The following is a 17,048-nucleotide window of genomic DNA, read 5'->3' as shown; positions in this document are numbered from 1 at the left end:
CCTGATGTCAACAATGCATGCATGACCTTACAGTGTCACAAAATCACGCTCTGCACACAGGCTGGACGTGAAGTGTTTGCTCATGAGCTAATCTCAGGATGAGTGAATTTCCCTGAACGCTCCATGCTGTGCCATCCATGCACAGATAGCGCAGGTCAGCTATGACCTCCAGGCAGCAAGCATCAGTAGACAAACAACCTCCATCACGAAGCCAATTATATTTTCACAAAAGTTTTAACCAGCCTCCAATATCCTCAAGGCAAGATATTCTTGTCTTTGTTGTCCCTCCAGAGTTGTCAGAGGTAACGCCAACATCCCTGACTCGGTGTGACCTGTTCGGGGACACTTGAGCACTAACAGGGGTCAGTCAGCTGAAAGGCTCTTGGGCCTCATTAATCACCTGACCTAAAAGGCAATATGTAACTTACTCTATAAGTGGTGTATAAGCGTTATGATAATGTTCGTAAACTATGAAGACCATAAAAAGTTTTTTAAAAAGTGATGCTGAAATATCACCAGTTACAGTACTTATGATGTGCCTTACATTATATTTTGCTTTTATATAACCCTCAAAATGTAGCTAAATTCATTTCCACAAATAAACAGATGGGTTAATCTTACATTTCTTCACATCACAATCTACACACACCAGAAATGGAAAATTCATCAAGTATTTAATTTCAAAATAATTTAAATTCTGGAGCTTTTCTGGAGTTTTTGATCATATTACACAATCTTACATTACAAAATGTCTTCAGTTGTCATGGAATTGTAGAGGTTAAATTACCAGAATCTTTCCTTTTTTGTTTTGAGCACTTTAATGACTTCTCTCTCATGTTGGCTTCAATTTCAGTTCTGTTGTTTATTGGCTACTTGACATATATTTTGTCTGCCGGTTTTAATTGGAGAAACAGGTTTGTAATAGCACAAGCCTGTAATCAACTTATGTTCCTTACATTAAATTAATTTAGCAGACAAACAAACACACGCACATACACACACATCACAATCCCATGTGTTTCAGTGTAAGACACATTCATGAAAATGGAACATCTGGGTGCACGTTTTAATTGCTTTTCAATCTACAATGAATCACATTCATCTATCAATGAAAACATGTAGGCTAATTACACATTAAAGACACAGAATTGCTACAAAAATATTATCTGGCAACACAAGAACATACATTTTAAAACAGACAAGAGCTTGTGCATATCAAAAGAAACTCAATGTGTTGCCAAGCTGAGTGCTGCAGAATGGTCTTCAGTTCCCATCTATCATATCTTGTGAAAATAGCAGGTGCTGCAGTGGCAGTCTGTATGGTTTCTCACCCTTATGCCAGCCACCTCTGTCTGAAAGAGGAACAGAGGAGGAGGAAGAAAAAAGAGTGAGTATTAACAATCTACAGTAGTTAGTCTGATCAAATGCTCTTTTTACCAATGTGAGCACCTCTAAACATCTTTGAACTAACAGAAACCAGAATTGAAATAAATTAAACTAAATTAACAGCAAACATTAATAAACAGTATTCAGATCCTTTACTAAAGTAAAAGTACCAATACCACAATGTAAAAATACTCCATTTACAAGTAAAAGTACTGCATTTAAAGTCCTACTTAAGCATTATCAGCTAAATGTACTTAGGTTCACAATTTTTCAAGTCTGTCTTAAAACAATAGTCAGGTGGCCATATCAAAGATTGCTGTCCAATGTGATTACAATGTTAGTGATGGGGGGCAAAATCCACACTCCTTGTTTTGTACAAAAATGTACTCAAAGGTTTATCTGAAGCTAATATGAGGCTTCAGTGTTCTGTGGACAATCCCTCCAAGACTCATTTAAACCTTACTGTAACCTCTACAATGTATAATAAACAAGCACACTATTTTAAGAAAGGTTTTCCTGCCATGTCTTTTGTCTGCTCCTGTACCTCGTAGCTGTGCTTGGCGACACAGCACGTTGCCTCCGAGGTGATGTTCTTCGGGATCGTCATTGTCTTCATGGCCTTGAGGGGTGTTGGGTACGCTCTGGAGAAGCAGCAGCCCATGCACTGGTAGACCGGACGATCCCTGGAGAAAACACTGTTCCTTCTCAGTGTGCATTCCTCACAGCCCACTGGAGAAAGACGATACACGTTTTATAACCAGAGTCAAAGAGTATTGATCATGGACAGCATGTGATACGGTGCTAGTAACAAAGTACTGTACAATTTTTGTGAATAGAGATAAATAAAAGCACATGGTGCAAATTCACTGAAGTAAATCCTGGTTTGTGTACTCATTTCTTTTATATTTCACTTATAAACTAAATATAAACAATTAGATGACTTTATAGAAAGTGATAGGAGGGGAGGAGAGTACATTATACTTGTATTTTAAACAAATCTTACTGTTTGATAAGTCAATGTTGGGGTAAGAATCAACTACGTAAAGAAGAAAAGACAACAGAAGAAGAGACAGTCCGGCTGACTTCACTGAGCCCATCGTGGTTGCAGCAGTTACCTAATAGTGCAGAGATTAAAGAAAATGGTCAATCAAAAATCTGTTGAATCAAAGTACGATTTATAGGATAGGATTGAGTATTACCATGTTGAGAGAAAGTTTCCCCTTCATTGTGCCTCTGTGCACGACGGCTTTTTTATTGAGGACCTCTGCTTCACTCCAGGTTGATTTATACCTGAGTCTGTGGCGACTCCCTGGATTAAACCTACAAACCTTATCAATGATCTCACCAACTCACTGCCCACTTTGCAACCTTTCTCTTAATCCCTTTAAAGTACAAAATGATAAGAACAAACAGTGGAAAGCCAAAACATACTTCCCTCATCCTTCCATCCTGACTATGGATGCTGCATTTAATCCCTGGGCTTTTGTTACTTGGCAACTGGGGGTTGTTATTATTTGTCATGTCACAGCAAAGGAAGGGTCATTAGTTTGGGCTTTTCTTGGGCCATTCTGGTTTGCTGCAGAAGGACCATTTGTAGGCTGCAAGTGGTCTAAACTTGTTTTTTTTAATTATGAAGAGTGTAAAGATATATCACCTTTTAAAGCGATGTCCTCACAAACATGTCTCCTCAGTTCTCCAAATAATAGCATCACACATTTTCAATATTCTTGATATTCTTCAACATTTAAACCTGTAGACTTCAGATGTTTTCTCATGACAATGACATGATCTGTATTTTCCAAAAAACCCTCTAAAGTCAGTAATTAAATAGGTGTAAATAACATTTTCTAGGTTCTGGCTGCCTCCTGGCAAGAATGAATGAAATGAAATTGAAATCATTAGCCGATTAATCGATTAGTCCATAGGCAACTATTTTAATGATTGATTAATCATTTCAGTTATTTTTAAAGCAAAAAAAGGGAAAACGTGCCAAACTTTCTCTGGTTCCAGCTTCTCAGATGTGATGATTTGCTGCTTTTCTTTGCCATATGTGACTGTTACTTGAATATTGTTGTGTTTTGGACTTTTGGTCGGACAAAACAAGACATTAGAAGATGTCACCTGGGGCTCTGGGAAGTTGTGATGGTCATTATTTCAATATTTCTTTTTAAATATTTCATAGACTAGATAATCATAGTGAAATCATAATACGGTTTAACGGATACTGTGCATATATTAATGCAATTAATCTTGATCTCTATACTGGAATGCTGTCATGTGTCATGTTAGCTTTAAAAATAACACATTTTATTTAGATCATATTAATAATAATAATAATACATCTAACAAAACTAAATACTAAAATAAAACCCTACAACAATTATTCATTTTGAGTGTATTCTTTCTACCTATAATTCTACACAATATATTGAGGCAAAACTCATTTCAGTGCTGTGGCTCCTTCAAAACTGGTGGATGGAAGAAGTTATGAATAAATGGAGAGATATTTGATAGTTGTTAAGGAGTATTCATCTGCCCACCTCCAACATCCAAAATGTCAAGGATGAATATGAATCTATTTTGTATTTCATCTGTCTGTTCACTTAAGTGCCCATATCCTGTGTCCTTGGTTGTGCTGGTGATAAATCCTTGGCCTAAGACTTGTAATTCAATAAATGCGGAAGACGAGATGTTAAATCCCAGAGATGTTTAAAGGCTGTTCTTTTTTGTCTTAAATCATAGCATTTGTGCCCTTCTTCCAAAATTCTAACCTTGTATTGTAAATCCTATAATAAGTGGTACTAACTGTCATTCCTGCTGATTAGACTGATAGCAATGGCTGTTAAATTGGGTGCTATTGCTTTGGCTATGTGAAATTGTATTGATATCAAGCAAAATGTCCTGTCTATCATATCTATATATCAGAATATCAAATATAAAAAATAATTGAAACACCAGCAACATTATTTGATAGGCCCATACACACTTATATATCCATAATGAATGATACAACAATAACAATTCATAACATCACATCTCTCAAGATCTCACAGCTTTTTAATCATATCAGGCTTTTTTATCCATGATTCTTATATAACATTAGCTATTTGCAGCAGTGTCTAAAATAACTGCTTGAAATCATCATGCAGTGGACTGATGAGTGAGTGTGTGTATATGTTTAAGGTACCAGAGATGAGATGTTATGAGATATTTAAGATAGACAGTTCATTGACAAAAAAACCCAGGTGAGAATAAAGACACAGAGGATAGTTTGAGGACAAGTGCAGCTTTCCTTTCTCTATATTTGGATTCTCTTATTGACCAAGCAAACAAGCAGTGCTGCTGAGTTTCTTATGGTCTGCAGGTAGCAAGCCCAAGATGCTCAGACTCCCTCTTTGCATGCTACATTGATCTGGCTGGACAAGGGTGAGAACAGCCATGTGGAAAGCCCCAGGTGTAGAGTAAACGGCGTAGCATACATGGTCATGCTCGGTGAAACACTAGTCAGATATATTCTCAGGGGCTCCGGTGTCAACACTGTCATTGTCGCTGCAGAGGAGAGAGCCCAGGAGACACACACTGAGGTTAGCAGGTCGTGCCTGTTCTGGTGCTCTGGATGGCATCATCAAGATAACCACCAACAAGTCAGTGATGCCAGGCAACAAATGAGGTAATTAGCTGAGACCTGTAGTTTTCTTGGTTATGAAGCTAATGACAATGTTTAGCGTAGCAGTAAAGACAATGTTTATTGAAAATGAGTATGAAAGCTATCATGTCCGAGCGTGTTTATGATCCTGGCTCACTCCCAGTTCAACACAGGGCTGGCTAAATGTATCCATTAAATGAAAGAGTTTTAACCAGCTGAGACTTATTTTGGTGTATTTAAAGTATATTTGGTCTGATAAACTAACCAGAAGATGACATGTATGCTTGCCTTTTGCAAATGTAATGATGTTGCACTCCGGACCAGTTCAAGATTCAACCATCCATCTTATTTGCTGCATCTATACAAAGCTTTTCTCTTTACATTATTCTAAATTATTATGTTTTCCCTTTAAAGCAAAGCATAATTTTGATTGGATATAAGTGTAATATTTTATCTAAGTAATTTCCCATCATGCATGCAGGCATACACTCTTGTATCTTCAGTTTTTCATTGTTCAGGAGTCAGATCATTTTGCTTTTGTTGATGAGCACACAGAGACACTCTCTCCACACGGTGGCATGAGAGATCTGTAGTATAGGAACAATTATGGCCCTTATCTCATTCAACAGTTCATAGTGGAACCACAAAATAGAGGCTCTGCCGGTTATCAGAAGCTCTTTTACTGTAATGACTATATCACTAGAGCAGCAGACACTGTCAGAGACAGATGAACATAAAACAATGTTTTCATAACTGTGCATATCTGAGATGGTCATATTAATGAAATAAACCCCCCCCAGATATATTAGTACCACTATATGATATGGACTACTATATTTAGTCTGGTTAAAGAGGCGAAGTCAATAAAGACCTAATTCACTCACAATCAGAACATTTTTATTGAAATATGTCAAGTTTTCAATTGAAACCTAAATACTTTTTATATCCTGGAGTCCCTTTTACCTGAGAGTCTTGGTAATCAATATCAATATTTTTGGCATAAGCCTCTGGGAACAATGAACAGTGCTGCTGTCATCCCGTTCAGGCCCATCTCAGGTACTAAATTTTCAATTTAGAATCAAAACCAACTATAAATGTTTCTGTTATTTCTATCTAGAGATCTGTACCTCTATAAATATAATGCTGACTTCAGAAACTGGATCTTCATTTGATTTTTTATGGCATTTATAGTTCTAGCAGTTCAGGCTCACAAATTCTGAGAGAGTTTTGGCTAATACCTGAAAACTTACAGAAGACCTCTTCAACAGTCGTGGCTATTCTTTTAAAGCTGAATGCAAAACTTTCTGAGCCAATTGTTTTGTACTAAAATATCTGTTTGAGCTATGTGATTTGTTTGGTTTGTTCTCTGAGGATCCTTCAGAGGCACGAACAATAAACATATTGTAGTCCCATAAATCTAAAATAGACATTATTATGTACTCCATCTGTAGAGTTCCCTGGTCTGTCAGTCTGCAGATGATTAGACAAGGAAGACAAAACTTGTTAAGGAAGCTTTTACTAAGCTGAAAGTATTTCATTTTCTCTGGAACATATATTTCTTTGTTTTGATAAAAATGTTTACCTTTCTTAACCCCTGTGTTACACTTTGCCATTCTTCCTTTTTTCTTGTCATGTCATTCAAAATGTCTGTTTCTTAGGTAAGTTGAATTTCTTTGTGAAACAACTTGCAACAGACCTTGGATTCTGTCTATGAAACATTACTAGTGATTGTGAAAATGTGCCAGGAAATCATTCTGTAGCTCTACTCCTCAACAGCTGCGTAAGTTATTCCTAAAAATCTTCCAGCATCCAGCTGTTAATGCTCTATACCTGTGGGGGTTGCTGGAGTCAGTTACCTACTAAAGTTTTATTATTTCAGCCATGAGCCAAACATTAAGCCCATGATTCACCCTAGCTGTGATGAAGATAGCAGATAACCCAATCCCAAATTCATACCTGCATTGTATTGTCACTGCAAAGTATTTGCAAAGTTCTTGCTGATAGTAAGTCGTGTATTAACCTTGGACTGTCCAAATATTTGAACTCAGAAATTGTGATTTAAACAGATACCACCAAGTGGGATTTGACCTGTTCTTTTTTCTTGCAATTCTGAAACTGACACTCACTGTCAACCTGTTGTAAGATATTGAGAACAAATTACATAACTTACAAACTAGATTTTCAGCAACAAACTAAGACACATGTAGCAATTGTTTATTCAGATCCAGTTTGTAATGCATGCATGATGACAAATACGACTTTTCTTTCCTATCATAATGTTGCAGACAATCATTTACAAAATCAGTGAAAATTCTTGTGTAGTTTTGCATTCCATAAATAAAGACCTCTTCAATAGTACAAACCCTTGCTGCTTATTTTGTATCTGTTGTATCAAACAAATCATAGTTTTCTACACACACACACACACACACACACACACACTCTTGACATATTCTTTTGTTCGTGTTGACGATGAGTGTTACATCTATGAGAAGAGTGACACAGTGTGGTGGAAAGTGGGATCTGCCTCACTACTACTCAAGCACTCCGTTAAAATACTGTAAAGTACAAGTGTTGGTCTTTTAAGGTCCCACATACGGTGTGTAGTTTTATATAAATATATGTGGATTTTATATCATTTTGTTTGAGAATACTGACCATATTTAAAATAGATTCTTATTATTATTGCTGGCAGTAGATTATTAGTAAATTATTAATAACATTGTTATACTTCCTTGTTTTATTTCATTATTATATACTTTTGAATTTAAGTCCAGTTCTAGCTTTTAGTCTCAGCGTTTTGTTTCCGTAGCTGTTCTATTAGCCAACACTTGTATCCATCAAATAAACCGTACTGTTGTCGTAAAATTACTCATCGTTAGTAATTATGATGGATGCTGTGGATGACCTGCTGCTCTTCTGTAAAATGCATACAAGGCAAGCCCGTGCAGGGTTGTCCAAGAAACCCCATCGACGAGACAAAACTCGAGGCGTGAACGTGGCAGCCATTTTACATCATCAAGAGTGAATGACTGGAGCCGGATCAGTGCCGGGAGTTTTACACTTTTTCTGTCTTTTAAATATCACATTTATCTTCCTAAATAATCAACACCATACACGTTGGTGATCCAGCGGCAGGTAGGGCGAATGCTACTAATTGGTCACGTGATTGTTGCTTAATTGCTTGCTAAAAAGTCTGAATCGTGCGGTGCTGTTTCAAACAATGTGGAAACTGGTGGTGGTTGGGAACGAGTTCTCCAGACCGGCTTTTTGAAAATGGACTCTTCCTATATGGCGGCACGTTGACAAACCACGCATCCAGCAGGCTAAACCTCTATCTTTCAAGGCCTAGTTGAATCTAATTAAAATTTAAAGCCATATTTTGACAATTGGTAAAGACCGTACCGACAAATGACGTTGTAACAATGGCCTCACTGAAATTCCGTTCGAATTAGCATGCTAGCGTAGGCTAGCCTATTTTGACAGATCATGGAATTGACATGCTCATTGTCATCGTATGCTAACAGCAGCTAGCTGGACAGAACGAGTTAACTTGGCAAGAATGTGCGATCTTGCGTTACTGTTGTACTAACTGACATGAGTCTTGCCCCCTAATATACTAAATGCAGATGCATTCATAGAAAATGGTTACTAGCGCGTCATGTTATTGTCCCGATGAAGGTCCCCAGTTCGCTCGATTGCTATAACATTAGCTGTGCAAACTAGCCAGCTAGCTAGCTAGCCTCAACGTGTGCGAGTCAGTCCCTCTCCGCTAAATCTAACGTTATCATTAACATCGGAAAAAAATAATATATCCCCGGAGATTTATTAATGTTACAGATTCAATATTGCTTTGCACGAGGGGTTAACAGTTACTTTTAACGTGGCAGACAGGCAGTTTTTTAACCACAGAGAAAGCACGTGCTTACCGATATATTGATTAGCAGACACTAACGTTACAAGATAAAGGTTGCATTATATCTTTGGGGTAACGGGCTAGGTTAACGTTAGGCCAAAAAGAGAAGATTGCCGTCCACCTTTTGCTGAGTCCAGCGTTGCCGGATTCAGTAATGTGAACAGGGAGCAGTTAGATTGCTGCTCTGCACAAGTTCATGCCTCAGTATCGGTCGATACAAACACATGGGTAGGCATGGTTGGGGTGGTCATTAACGTGATAATTGGAGTATTTACCTTCGTGTCACAATATGTGCTGTCAAAGTGTTAAGAAACGAAATGCTAAAGGGTGCACACTTGTTCATTGGTCAGCCACCGGAAACCGGGGCTCGCTCTCTGATGGAACACGTGTATCAGCTATCTAGCCTGTGCTGAAGTCAGCAGTGAGAAGGTAAGCTAACATGTAATTTAGAGACCAAAGCAGACCAGGCTTCTGCACGAGCAACGACCAAGAGGGCTGTGAAACAGGCGTTAGCAAGTGAACTTGGCTCCATTTGCACAAACTTCTTAACCCAGAACGGAAAATACTGCCACATTGACACAAACCCAGTAATTTAACTGTTTTTACACAATGTCATTCAATTGATTTCTGTGGGGAATTTGCTATGTGCATTGTCTGTCTTGCGCACGATGTGATATACAGGTTTTTGGGCTTCTACCTCATGCAAGCTGGAAGCTGCAAGTGATAACTCAGGATAGTGAAAAGTCTCCAGACTGTAAAGGACCACATAACCATGATAACTTGTTTAGCGCAAGGCGACATCTCCTGTTTATTGATAATTTTTGCTATATAATATGAAAGTCACTGTATCCAAGATGATAAATGTTCAAAAGTATTGTTTGTGTGTTTTTATAAATTATTTTCCTTACAAGTCTGAGACTTTGCGCACTCCTGAACACATCCCATGTCTTGCCCTTGACCCAGGATTAATTTGGCTCATTGCATTTACACAGATTTCTGGAGACATGGCCACAGAACATATTAATGGAAATGGTCCAGAAGAACCAATGGACACCTCTGCTGCAGTTACCCATTCTGAGCACTTCCAGACTTTATTAGAAGCTGGTTTACCACAGAAAGTTGCTGAAAAACTAGATGAAATTTACATAGCAGGTAAGGCACAATGAATATACTTGCATATTCAAATATGCAATTTCCATGTTTATCAATATCTTGCATGTATTGTCATTTTATCACCTTTTTGAATGGGGGAATTGGGATCCTGAAGCAACTTTTTGTGGTTTCCTACCAAAATGGGTACTGCAGTGCTACAAAATATTAAATTACACATTACCTGTGTGAAAATGTGTAAATGATTGCAGCAGTTGCATTCCCAACATGGTTGCATGATCACTGGTGTCAGGGCGAATGAATTGTCCTCTCTTTGGGACTGTCATGGTGAGCCTGTCCAGTCTCGCCATTCATTTCTATGAAGTTTCTCGGCATCCCATTAAATTATGGCAGAGGGATGAATAGGTGTATGTATGATGTCAGCTAAGTATCTGTTGCATTGGTCAGATCTTTACAAGTTTGTACGGAGTGAGCTGCAGGAACAAAGTTTGGGGGTCATTTTAGGACTTGTTTGGTCGGTCAGATCTAGAAAAGTACTGGTCTGGCCTTTTCAGCCAGATGGGACTGAGGCAGAAACAATGGCAGCAGCTGTCTAGTGTGTGGCTGCCTGGGACAGGTGATGGCCCCTCCATAGAGGAGAATGCAGACCGGCTCATTAGAAACTCCCAGCCACAGTATAGAGGGGCACTGGCATATCAAGTTGCACTGTCACATCTGTTGTGATTAGTTCTGCAAAAACGTGCTGGTTGGAGAGTAAAGTGCAGCCTGACTACTGAATGCAGCTCCATTTAGATTAGGCTGCTCCCGCCCCTCACTTCTAATTGTAGTAATCATTATTTAACTATTTCAAAAAGATATTTGTTGTGCAAAATGACTTCCATGTAAATGCTTCTCTTCGATCATTTCAGTTGTACTTTAGTTTCTGAGCTTGAAAGACATGGTAGCAATGACACTTTTCTCAGTCTTGTAAGTAGCTCATCATCATTTCTCTCTGTGTTGTCCCCCCTCCTCCAGGTTTGGTGTCACACAGTGACTTAGATGATCGAGCGATTGAGGCTCTGAAAGAATTCAACGAGGAAGGTGCTCTGCAAGTCCTCTTGCAATTTAAGGACAGTGACCTCTCACATGTTCAGGTATGCACGCCACTTGATGCATTGTTTAGATAACTTGGACCTTTCATTCGATGCCTTCATACAAAGTGGATGATTGTCTTCTGTGCAGTGTGATGTGTACTGGCATTAGTTAAGAAGTGGTTGAACAATAGCTTGTAGCTGTCATTGATCTTATCTATAAGATGGATTCTTTTTTGTATAGAACCAAGAATCAGAAGTTGTCCTAATGATGTTGACATGTTTTGATTATTCTTTGACAGTACTTAGTAGTTGTCGTTTTTTTCTTTCAGAACAAAAGTGCCTTTCTTTGTGGCGTGATGAAGACGTACAGACAGAGAGAGAAACAAGGGACCAAAGTGTCAGACACCAATAAAGGACCAGATGAAGCCAAAATCAAAGTGAGAACTAGTTATAATGAACTAATTATCACTTGCATTTAAAAATTAAATTATATCTGATTAATGCTTAGGACAACATGTGTGACTGAGTGTAAAATGTCTATGACCAGGATGCTGTTTGAATACAAGACCCATTCAAATAAGAAATGTTGTCATATCTTACATGCTTTTAATGTGCTTTCCTACAAGTTTACTGTGAAACCTATATAGAAGACTTTGATTGATTTGACTGTAAGTAAACAGTATCCTTTTTTCTTTTCCATGTTTTCTGATGACCAGGCTTTGCTGGAGAGGACTGGCTACACACTTGATGTGACAACAGGCCAGAGGAAGTATGGAGGTCCCCCACCAGAGACTGCTCACTCAGGGGCACAGCCCACCATCGGTACAGAGGTACAAAACCTGTCACCTTTTTTAAGTTAATTCATTAAGCATGAAGATGCAAAAATTATGCACTTTTATTTACTCACTCTGAGTTGGTTTTTGGCTAAGTGCATTCAGGTTTCATATGGGGTCCAAATGATGAAACTTTTATTATCCTCTGTAGTAACCATGGTTACAGTGATAGTTTACCGCTAAGAGCTGACTGGATACCTTTTACCTGAATGCCATCCATCCCTTGTCTTTACTTTACATGTCAAATTAAAGAGTTGCTCTGATGCACCATATTTCCCTTTCCCTCTCAACTTGGCAGATATTTGTAGGCAAAATCCCCAGAGACCTTTTTGAGGATGAACTTGTTCCGCTGTTTGAGAAAGCTGGCCCCATCTGGGACTTACGCCTGATGATGGATCCTCTCAGTGGCCTGAACAGAGGCTACGCCTTTGTCACTTTCTGCACTAAAGAAGCTGCACAGCAGGCTGTCAAATTGGTACGTCCACTCTACTGCAAGTATAACCAGAAAGATAGATGTAGATGGTCTGATGAATTGTTAGTTAAAACACAGACAGTAGGATTTAGTCAAGATAACAGAGTAAGCTAATTTAGCATACAGTGTTCTTAGGATATATTTTACATTTTGAGGTATTAGAAACACGTCTGATAATCTTGAACAAGGATGTGAAATAGTTGCTGTAGGCTCCATGATGTTGATTCTGCTGCCTTTTTTCTTCTCTTACTTATCACTCTCCTATCCTCCATCCTTTCACAGTGCAACAACAATGAAATTCGACCGGGCAAACACATCGGCGTGTGCATCTCTGTGGCCAATAATAGACTGTTTGTTGGCTCCATCCCCAAGAGTAAAACAAAAGAGCAGATTGTTGAAGAATTTGCAAAAGTTACAGGTGAGTCAGCTCACCTTTGATCTCTCATTCCATATAATATTCTGTGTAATATTTATTCAACAACTTCAGTCTTACATTTCAATATTATTTACTTTTTGTGTCCAAATGATGACCTCACTACAATGCTGGAGTGACTCACGTTACTGTGATGGTTTACCGCTAAGATCTGACTGGACACTTAATGTAATACATTCAGTTTTTTTACACTCAAGGTTCGGTATCTCTCTTGAGTGAAAGAAAAAACTGTTTTTACACCATAAACCACGTAAAGTCTTAATTTGTCTATACAGCTGCTTATGACTGTAATTAAACCAATTTGATCATTTAGCCTCAAAGTTGTAGAATGCGTTATTCTATTTTGTACTACACTTAATGTCACTAGTTTGTTGGTTGGTCATTGATATGACAGTGATTTCTGTTGAATAAATCCAGTTAACCTTGATCCACCTCCCTCCCCCTTTTCTTGTCTCTACAGAGGGTCTAAATGATGTCATATTGTACCACCAGCCAGACGACAAGAAGAAGAATCGGGGCTTTTGCTTCCTGGAGTATGAAGACCACAAGACGGCAGCTCAGGCCCGCCGCCGGCTAATGAGTGGCAAGGTGAAGGTGTGGGGAAATGTCGTCACCGTGGAGTGGGCTGATCCCATCGAGGACCCAGACCCAGAGGTCATGGCTAAGGTAAGGCACAGACCCAGAGGTCATCGGTAGCATTCGGTTCAGTGTATATGTGGCCAAAATTTGTTTTCTTTTTGACCGTCTCCTGTAGTTGTATTTGTTCCCTTTTCTGCAAAAACAAAAAACCCTGTGTTTCCATTACCAGGTCAAGGTGCTGTTTGTGAGGAACTTGGCGAGCACCGTTACAGAGGAGATACTTGAAAAGGCCTTTAGTCAGTTTGGCAAGCTGGAGCGGGTGAAAAAATTGAAAGACTATGCCTTCATCCACTTTGAGGAAAGAGATGGGGCTGTGAAGGTATGGACGAAAAAAACTTTGTCACTGGACAGACAAGATATTTATCATGAATTTAAACTTAAGTTTGATTTAATTGCATTGAAAACAATTGTATTATCTTGATCAATTTCACAGGCTTTGGCTGATCTCAATGGCAAAGACCTTGAGGGAGAACACATTGAAATCGTCTTCGCCAAGCCCCCTGACCAGAAGAGGAAAGAGCGCAAAGCCCAGAGACAAGCCGCTAAAACACAAATGTAAGAGAAGAGTGCAACTGAAACCTATGACCTTTTATGCAGCCATCAAATTTTAAATTTTGATATAAAGCAGGATGCCATGTTTATTTTGAGTCTGTCTATCCTCTCTCAGGTATGATGAATACTATTATTATGGGCCTCCCCACATGCCACCACCAACGAGAGGCAGAGGCCGCGGCGGGCGGGGAGGTTATTCTTACCCTCCTGACTATTATGGCTATGAAGACTATTACGATTACTATGGATACGACTACCACAACTACCGGGGTGGCTACGATGACCCATACTACGGCTACGATGACTTCCAGGGGTGTGGGAGAGGACGAGTAGGGAGGGGAGGAGTCCGTGGCGGTGCCAGTCAGACCAGGGGCCGCGGTGGCGCCACACCGAGGGGCCGAGTGGGCTTCTCTCAGCGAGGAGGCCCTGGAACAAGCAGAGGTACATTACATTTTTCTGTGTTTTTCTGATACTGTTTTAAAGTGGGTAAAATCACATTAGTCACACTAATTAAAGCTTGATTTTGCCTTTCCAGATAATTGCTGCTCACTAGTGAAAAAGAACTTGCTACGTGGCTCACTTTATTTTGAGATGTCTAGAATATCACACGAAAAATGACTACTCGACTCAGTCCTTGTGTCAGCATAATCAGTCAGAGGGGCAGTTATCAAAGCACACAGTTCAGAGGAATGACATGAAGGGGAATAGTAGATAGGCAGATGAAAGTAGCTGTAGTTGATGAAATTGAAAGTTGAGAATAATCTGCAGTGCAGGTATTGATTGTCTTGAAATGATGTTGGTAATAATTACAAAACTTGAAAAAAAAAAACGAAGTTACACCTGCTTATTGGACTCATAACTAATCCCTGACAGGTGTCATCTTTCAGAGCAGCCAGTCGGCTCGTTTGCCAACAGGCAAAGGTCATTCACAACATAAAGTACTATATTTTTAAGAAGGCAAACTGAGTCCCACCCTAGTGGCAAAACACTGTTTTCAGTCTACATTTTGTGGAATTTCGTTAATCCGTTAGTGGAGGGGAATGTGTGCAACATGGGTGTCTGGATTTTTTTCTTCTTCTAAATTCTGTACTAATTTTATCTTTCCTCTCATTGGCCCAGCAGGGAAACGGGGCCGAGGGCGGTCCTGACCTGTCACAGTGGATACTGACTTGATGTGTGGGGTTACACCGTAAGCTGCAATGGATGTTGAAAGAAAAAAAGAGCACGACAAAAAGGTCCAATGATATTCCAGCCTTACAGAAGAAGCATCTCCCCTCCCCCCTGTATTTTTTATTTTCAGTTTTTTCTTTTTCTTAAACTGCCACCTTAAAAAGATGACCGGAGGATTCTGAATACTCGCCACAGCCTCTTTGCCCCGAGCCCTTGTATCTAGCCCTGATATACAGGGCTCTATGTATTGCCCTTACAATCTACCCCTTCCCTGTCCCTGAACATGCCATTTTTAAATAATTATTGAAGAATTTGCACTTTTTAAGTTCTTAGTTTGAAGTGGCTCAAAGGAGCTTGATGCTATTGTATATTTTTGTGCTAATCGCAATTTTTAATGTCGGAATATCCATGTTATTCTTAATCGTTTGATCTGGATGTTTGACAGAGAACATTTGCAGGTTTTTAGGGTGTACCCACCTGGCATGGATAAGTCAGGCATTCCAGGAAAGTGGTTCTTTTCAGAACTTGTCTTTAAAGGGTTGGTTGACTACCTCAGTACAGAGGACTAAACTACCCGGCCTGTACTGTAAATAGGGAAACTATATTGATGAAAGCAGGGCTTGTTTTCATACAAAATATGCACAAGAGCTGCAGCGCAAAAACGATGTACTTAATGTAATATAGTCATTTCAGCTGCACCTCTGACACTGCAAACAGTCAAACTGGGCATGCAAAACAATCTCATATGATGAGTCTGAACAAGCCCTGCTTTTATCCTATTTTGAACTGAATTAGCTGCCTTGCTTCTTCAGAGTATGTAGTTACTGGTTGTATAGTTTTTCGGATAAAATGTTACTTTTGTAAAGGCTTCAACATCACAGGCATCCAACTGCCTTTGATTTAAAAAAATAAAAAACAAAAATAAAGCCCTGCAGTGTCCCTTTTGTGCCACTGTATTATTCCAGTGGGTTTGTTTTTATATTGATACAAAACATTTTCGAACGTCAGAATAATGTTAAACAACCTAATCCAATCCTTCATCATATAAAATCATGTTAATCTTGAATGATCCCTTCCCAGCTCCCAAGACGGCAACTATGTAGAAGATCTTTCGAGTTACTCTTGATGGATGACTGAATTGCCATATTGCCCAGCCAGTGAGCATGTGTGCCTAATGTTAGCTGCCATGTTTTGGTGAGGGATCATAGTCACATAGTGGTAGAAGGGATACTGCAGTGAATGATTTCTATTTCCGGGTATAGCAAAAAGGAAACTGCTCTTCAATCCCAGTTTTCTATACAGTTAACTCCCTCAATAAAATCATAACAACCACCTTTTGAAAAAAAGATGTTAGCAGTTTTAAACTATTGTTGGTGGCCAACAACGTTTTTTGCATTCCTGCAAATAAATTGTTTTATACTGTAAAATGGAGGTGAGTGTAACTTATTTTTGTAATAAAGTTTTTGATTTCTATTTGTGTCTTACTCTTTGCATAAAATCTTCATGAGATGCAAATTGGCTGGTGTTTGATTCAGTTTGGTAACAGGTCTTCACGTGTATTTGCTTTGAATTTCTCAGTGTGATGTGAAGAAATTAAGTTTGCTATGTTCATCAATTGAAAATGTAGTTTGAGGAACAAGCTGCTTTAAGAGCCAGTAACACAAGAAAATGGAAGTGGCTGTAAGAAATTTCTGTTTTCAAAAATGACAGATGAAGGCCTACAAAAGAACACAGACCAAGGAATGCAATACTAAGTTCAATAACACTAACTTGGGTTGAAACTAACACACAGCATTGTTGAGAACACACTTTTCTTAT

General features: G+C 39.0%; 2 protein-coding genes across 4 annotated transcripts; one reads left to right on the top strand and one right to left on the bottom strand.

Moving 5' to 3' along the window:
* Positions 1–1,277: 1,277 nt before the first annotated feature.
* Positions 1,278–2,612, bottom strand: cga (glycoprotein hormones, alpha polypeptide). Its single transcript, XM_070919826.1, has 4 exons — positions 2,586–2,612; positions 2,390–2,501; positions 1,931–2,115; positions 1,278–1,352 (listed from the first exon to the last, which is right to left on the bottom strand). Exons 1-4 carry the CDS (start codon positions 2,610–2,612, stop codon positions 1,278–1,280), a joined length of 399 nt encoding a protein of 132 aa, XP_070775927.1.
* A 5,442-nt stretch (positions 2,613–8,054) lies between these two features.
* LOC139297686 (heterogeneous nuclear ribonucleoprotein Q) lies at positions 8,055–16,703 on the top strand. 3 transcript variants are annotated; one of them, XM_070920458.1, is made up of 12 exons: positions 8,055–8,170; positions 9,941–10,100; positions 11,073–11,191; positions 11,461–11,568; positions 11,848–11,961; positions 12,263–12,439; positions 12,719–12,854; positions 13,330–13,535; positions 13,678–13,827; positions 13,942–14,063; positions 14,176–14,501; positions 15,183–16,703. In XM_070920458.1, the coding sequence occupies exons 2-12, from the start codon at positions 9,953–9,955 to the stop codon at positions 15,206–15,208; spliced, it is 1,632 nt and encodes a 543-aa protein (XP_070776559.1). In that variant the 5' UTR covers positions 8,055–8,170; positions 9,941–9,952; the 3' UTR covers positions 15,209–16,703. The 3 variants fall into 3 exon arrangements, with proteins under 3 accessions (XP_070776559.1, XP_070776558.1, XP_070776557.1); XM_070920457.1 differs by having other exon boundaries at positions 15,180–16,703; XM_070920456.1 differs by lacking the exon at positions 8,055–8,170 and adding an exon at positions 8,309–8,329 and having other exon boundaries at positions 15,180–16,703.
* Positions 16,704–17,048: the final 345 nt, after the last annotated feature.

This window comes from Enoplosus armatus, chromosome 15, assembly GCF_043641665.1.
Source record: "Enoplosus armatus isolate fEnoArm2 chromosome 15, fEnoArm2.hap1, whole genome shotgun sequence".
In the NCBI taxonomy this organism is placed as follows: Eukaryota; Metazoa; Chordata; class Actinopteri; order Centrarchiformes; family Enoplosidae; genus Enoplosus; species Enoplosus armatus.
Note: the sequence above shows the minus strand (reverse complement) of the source record. Positions and strands in the feature narration are given on the sequence as shown.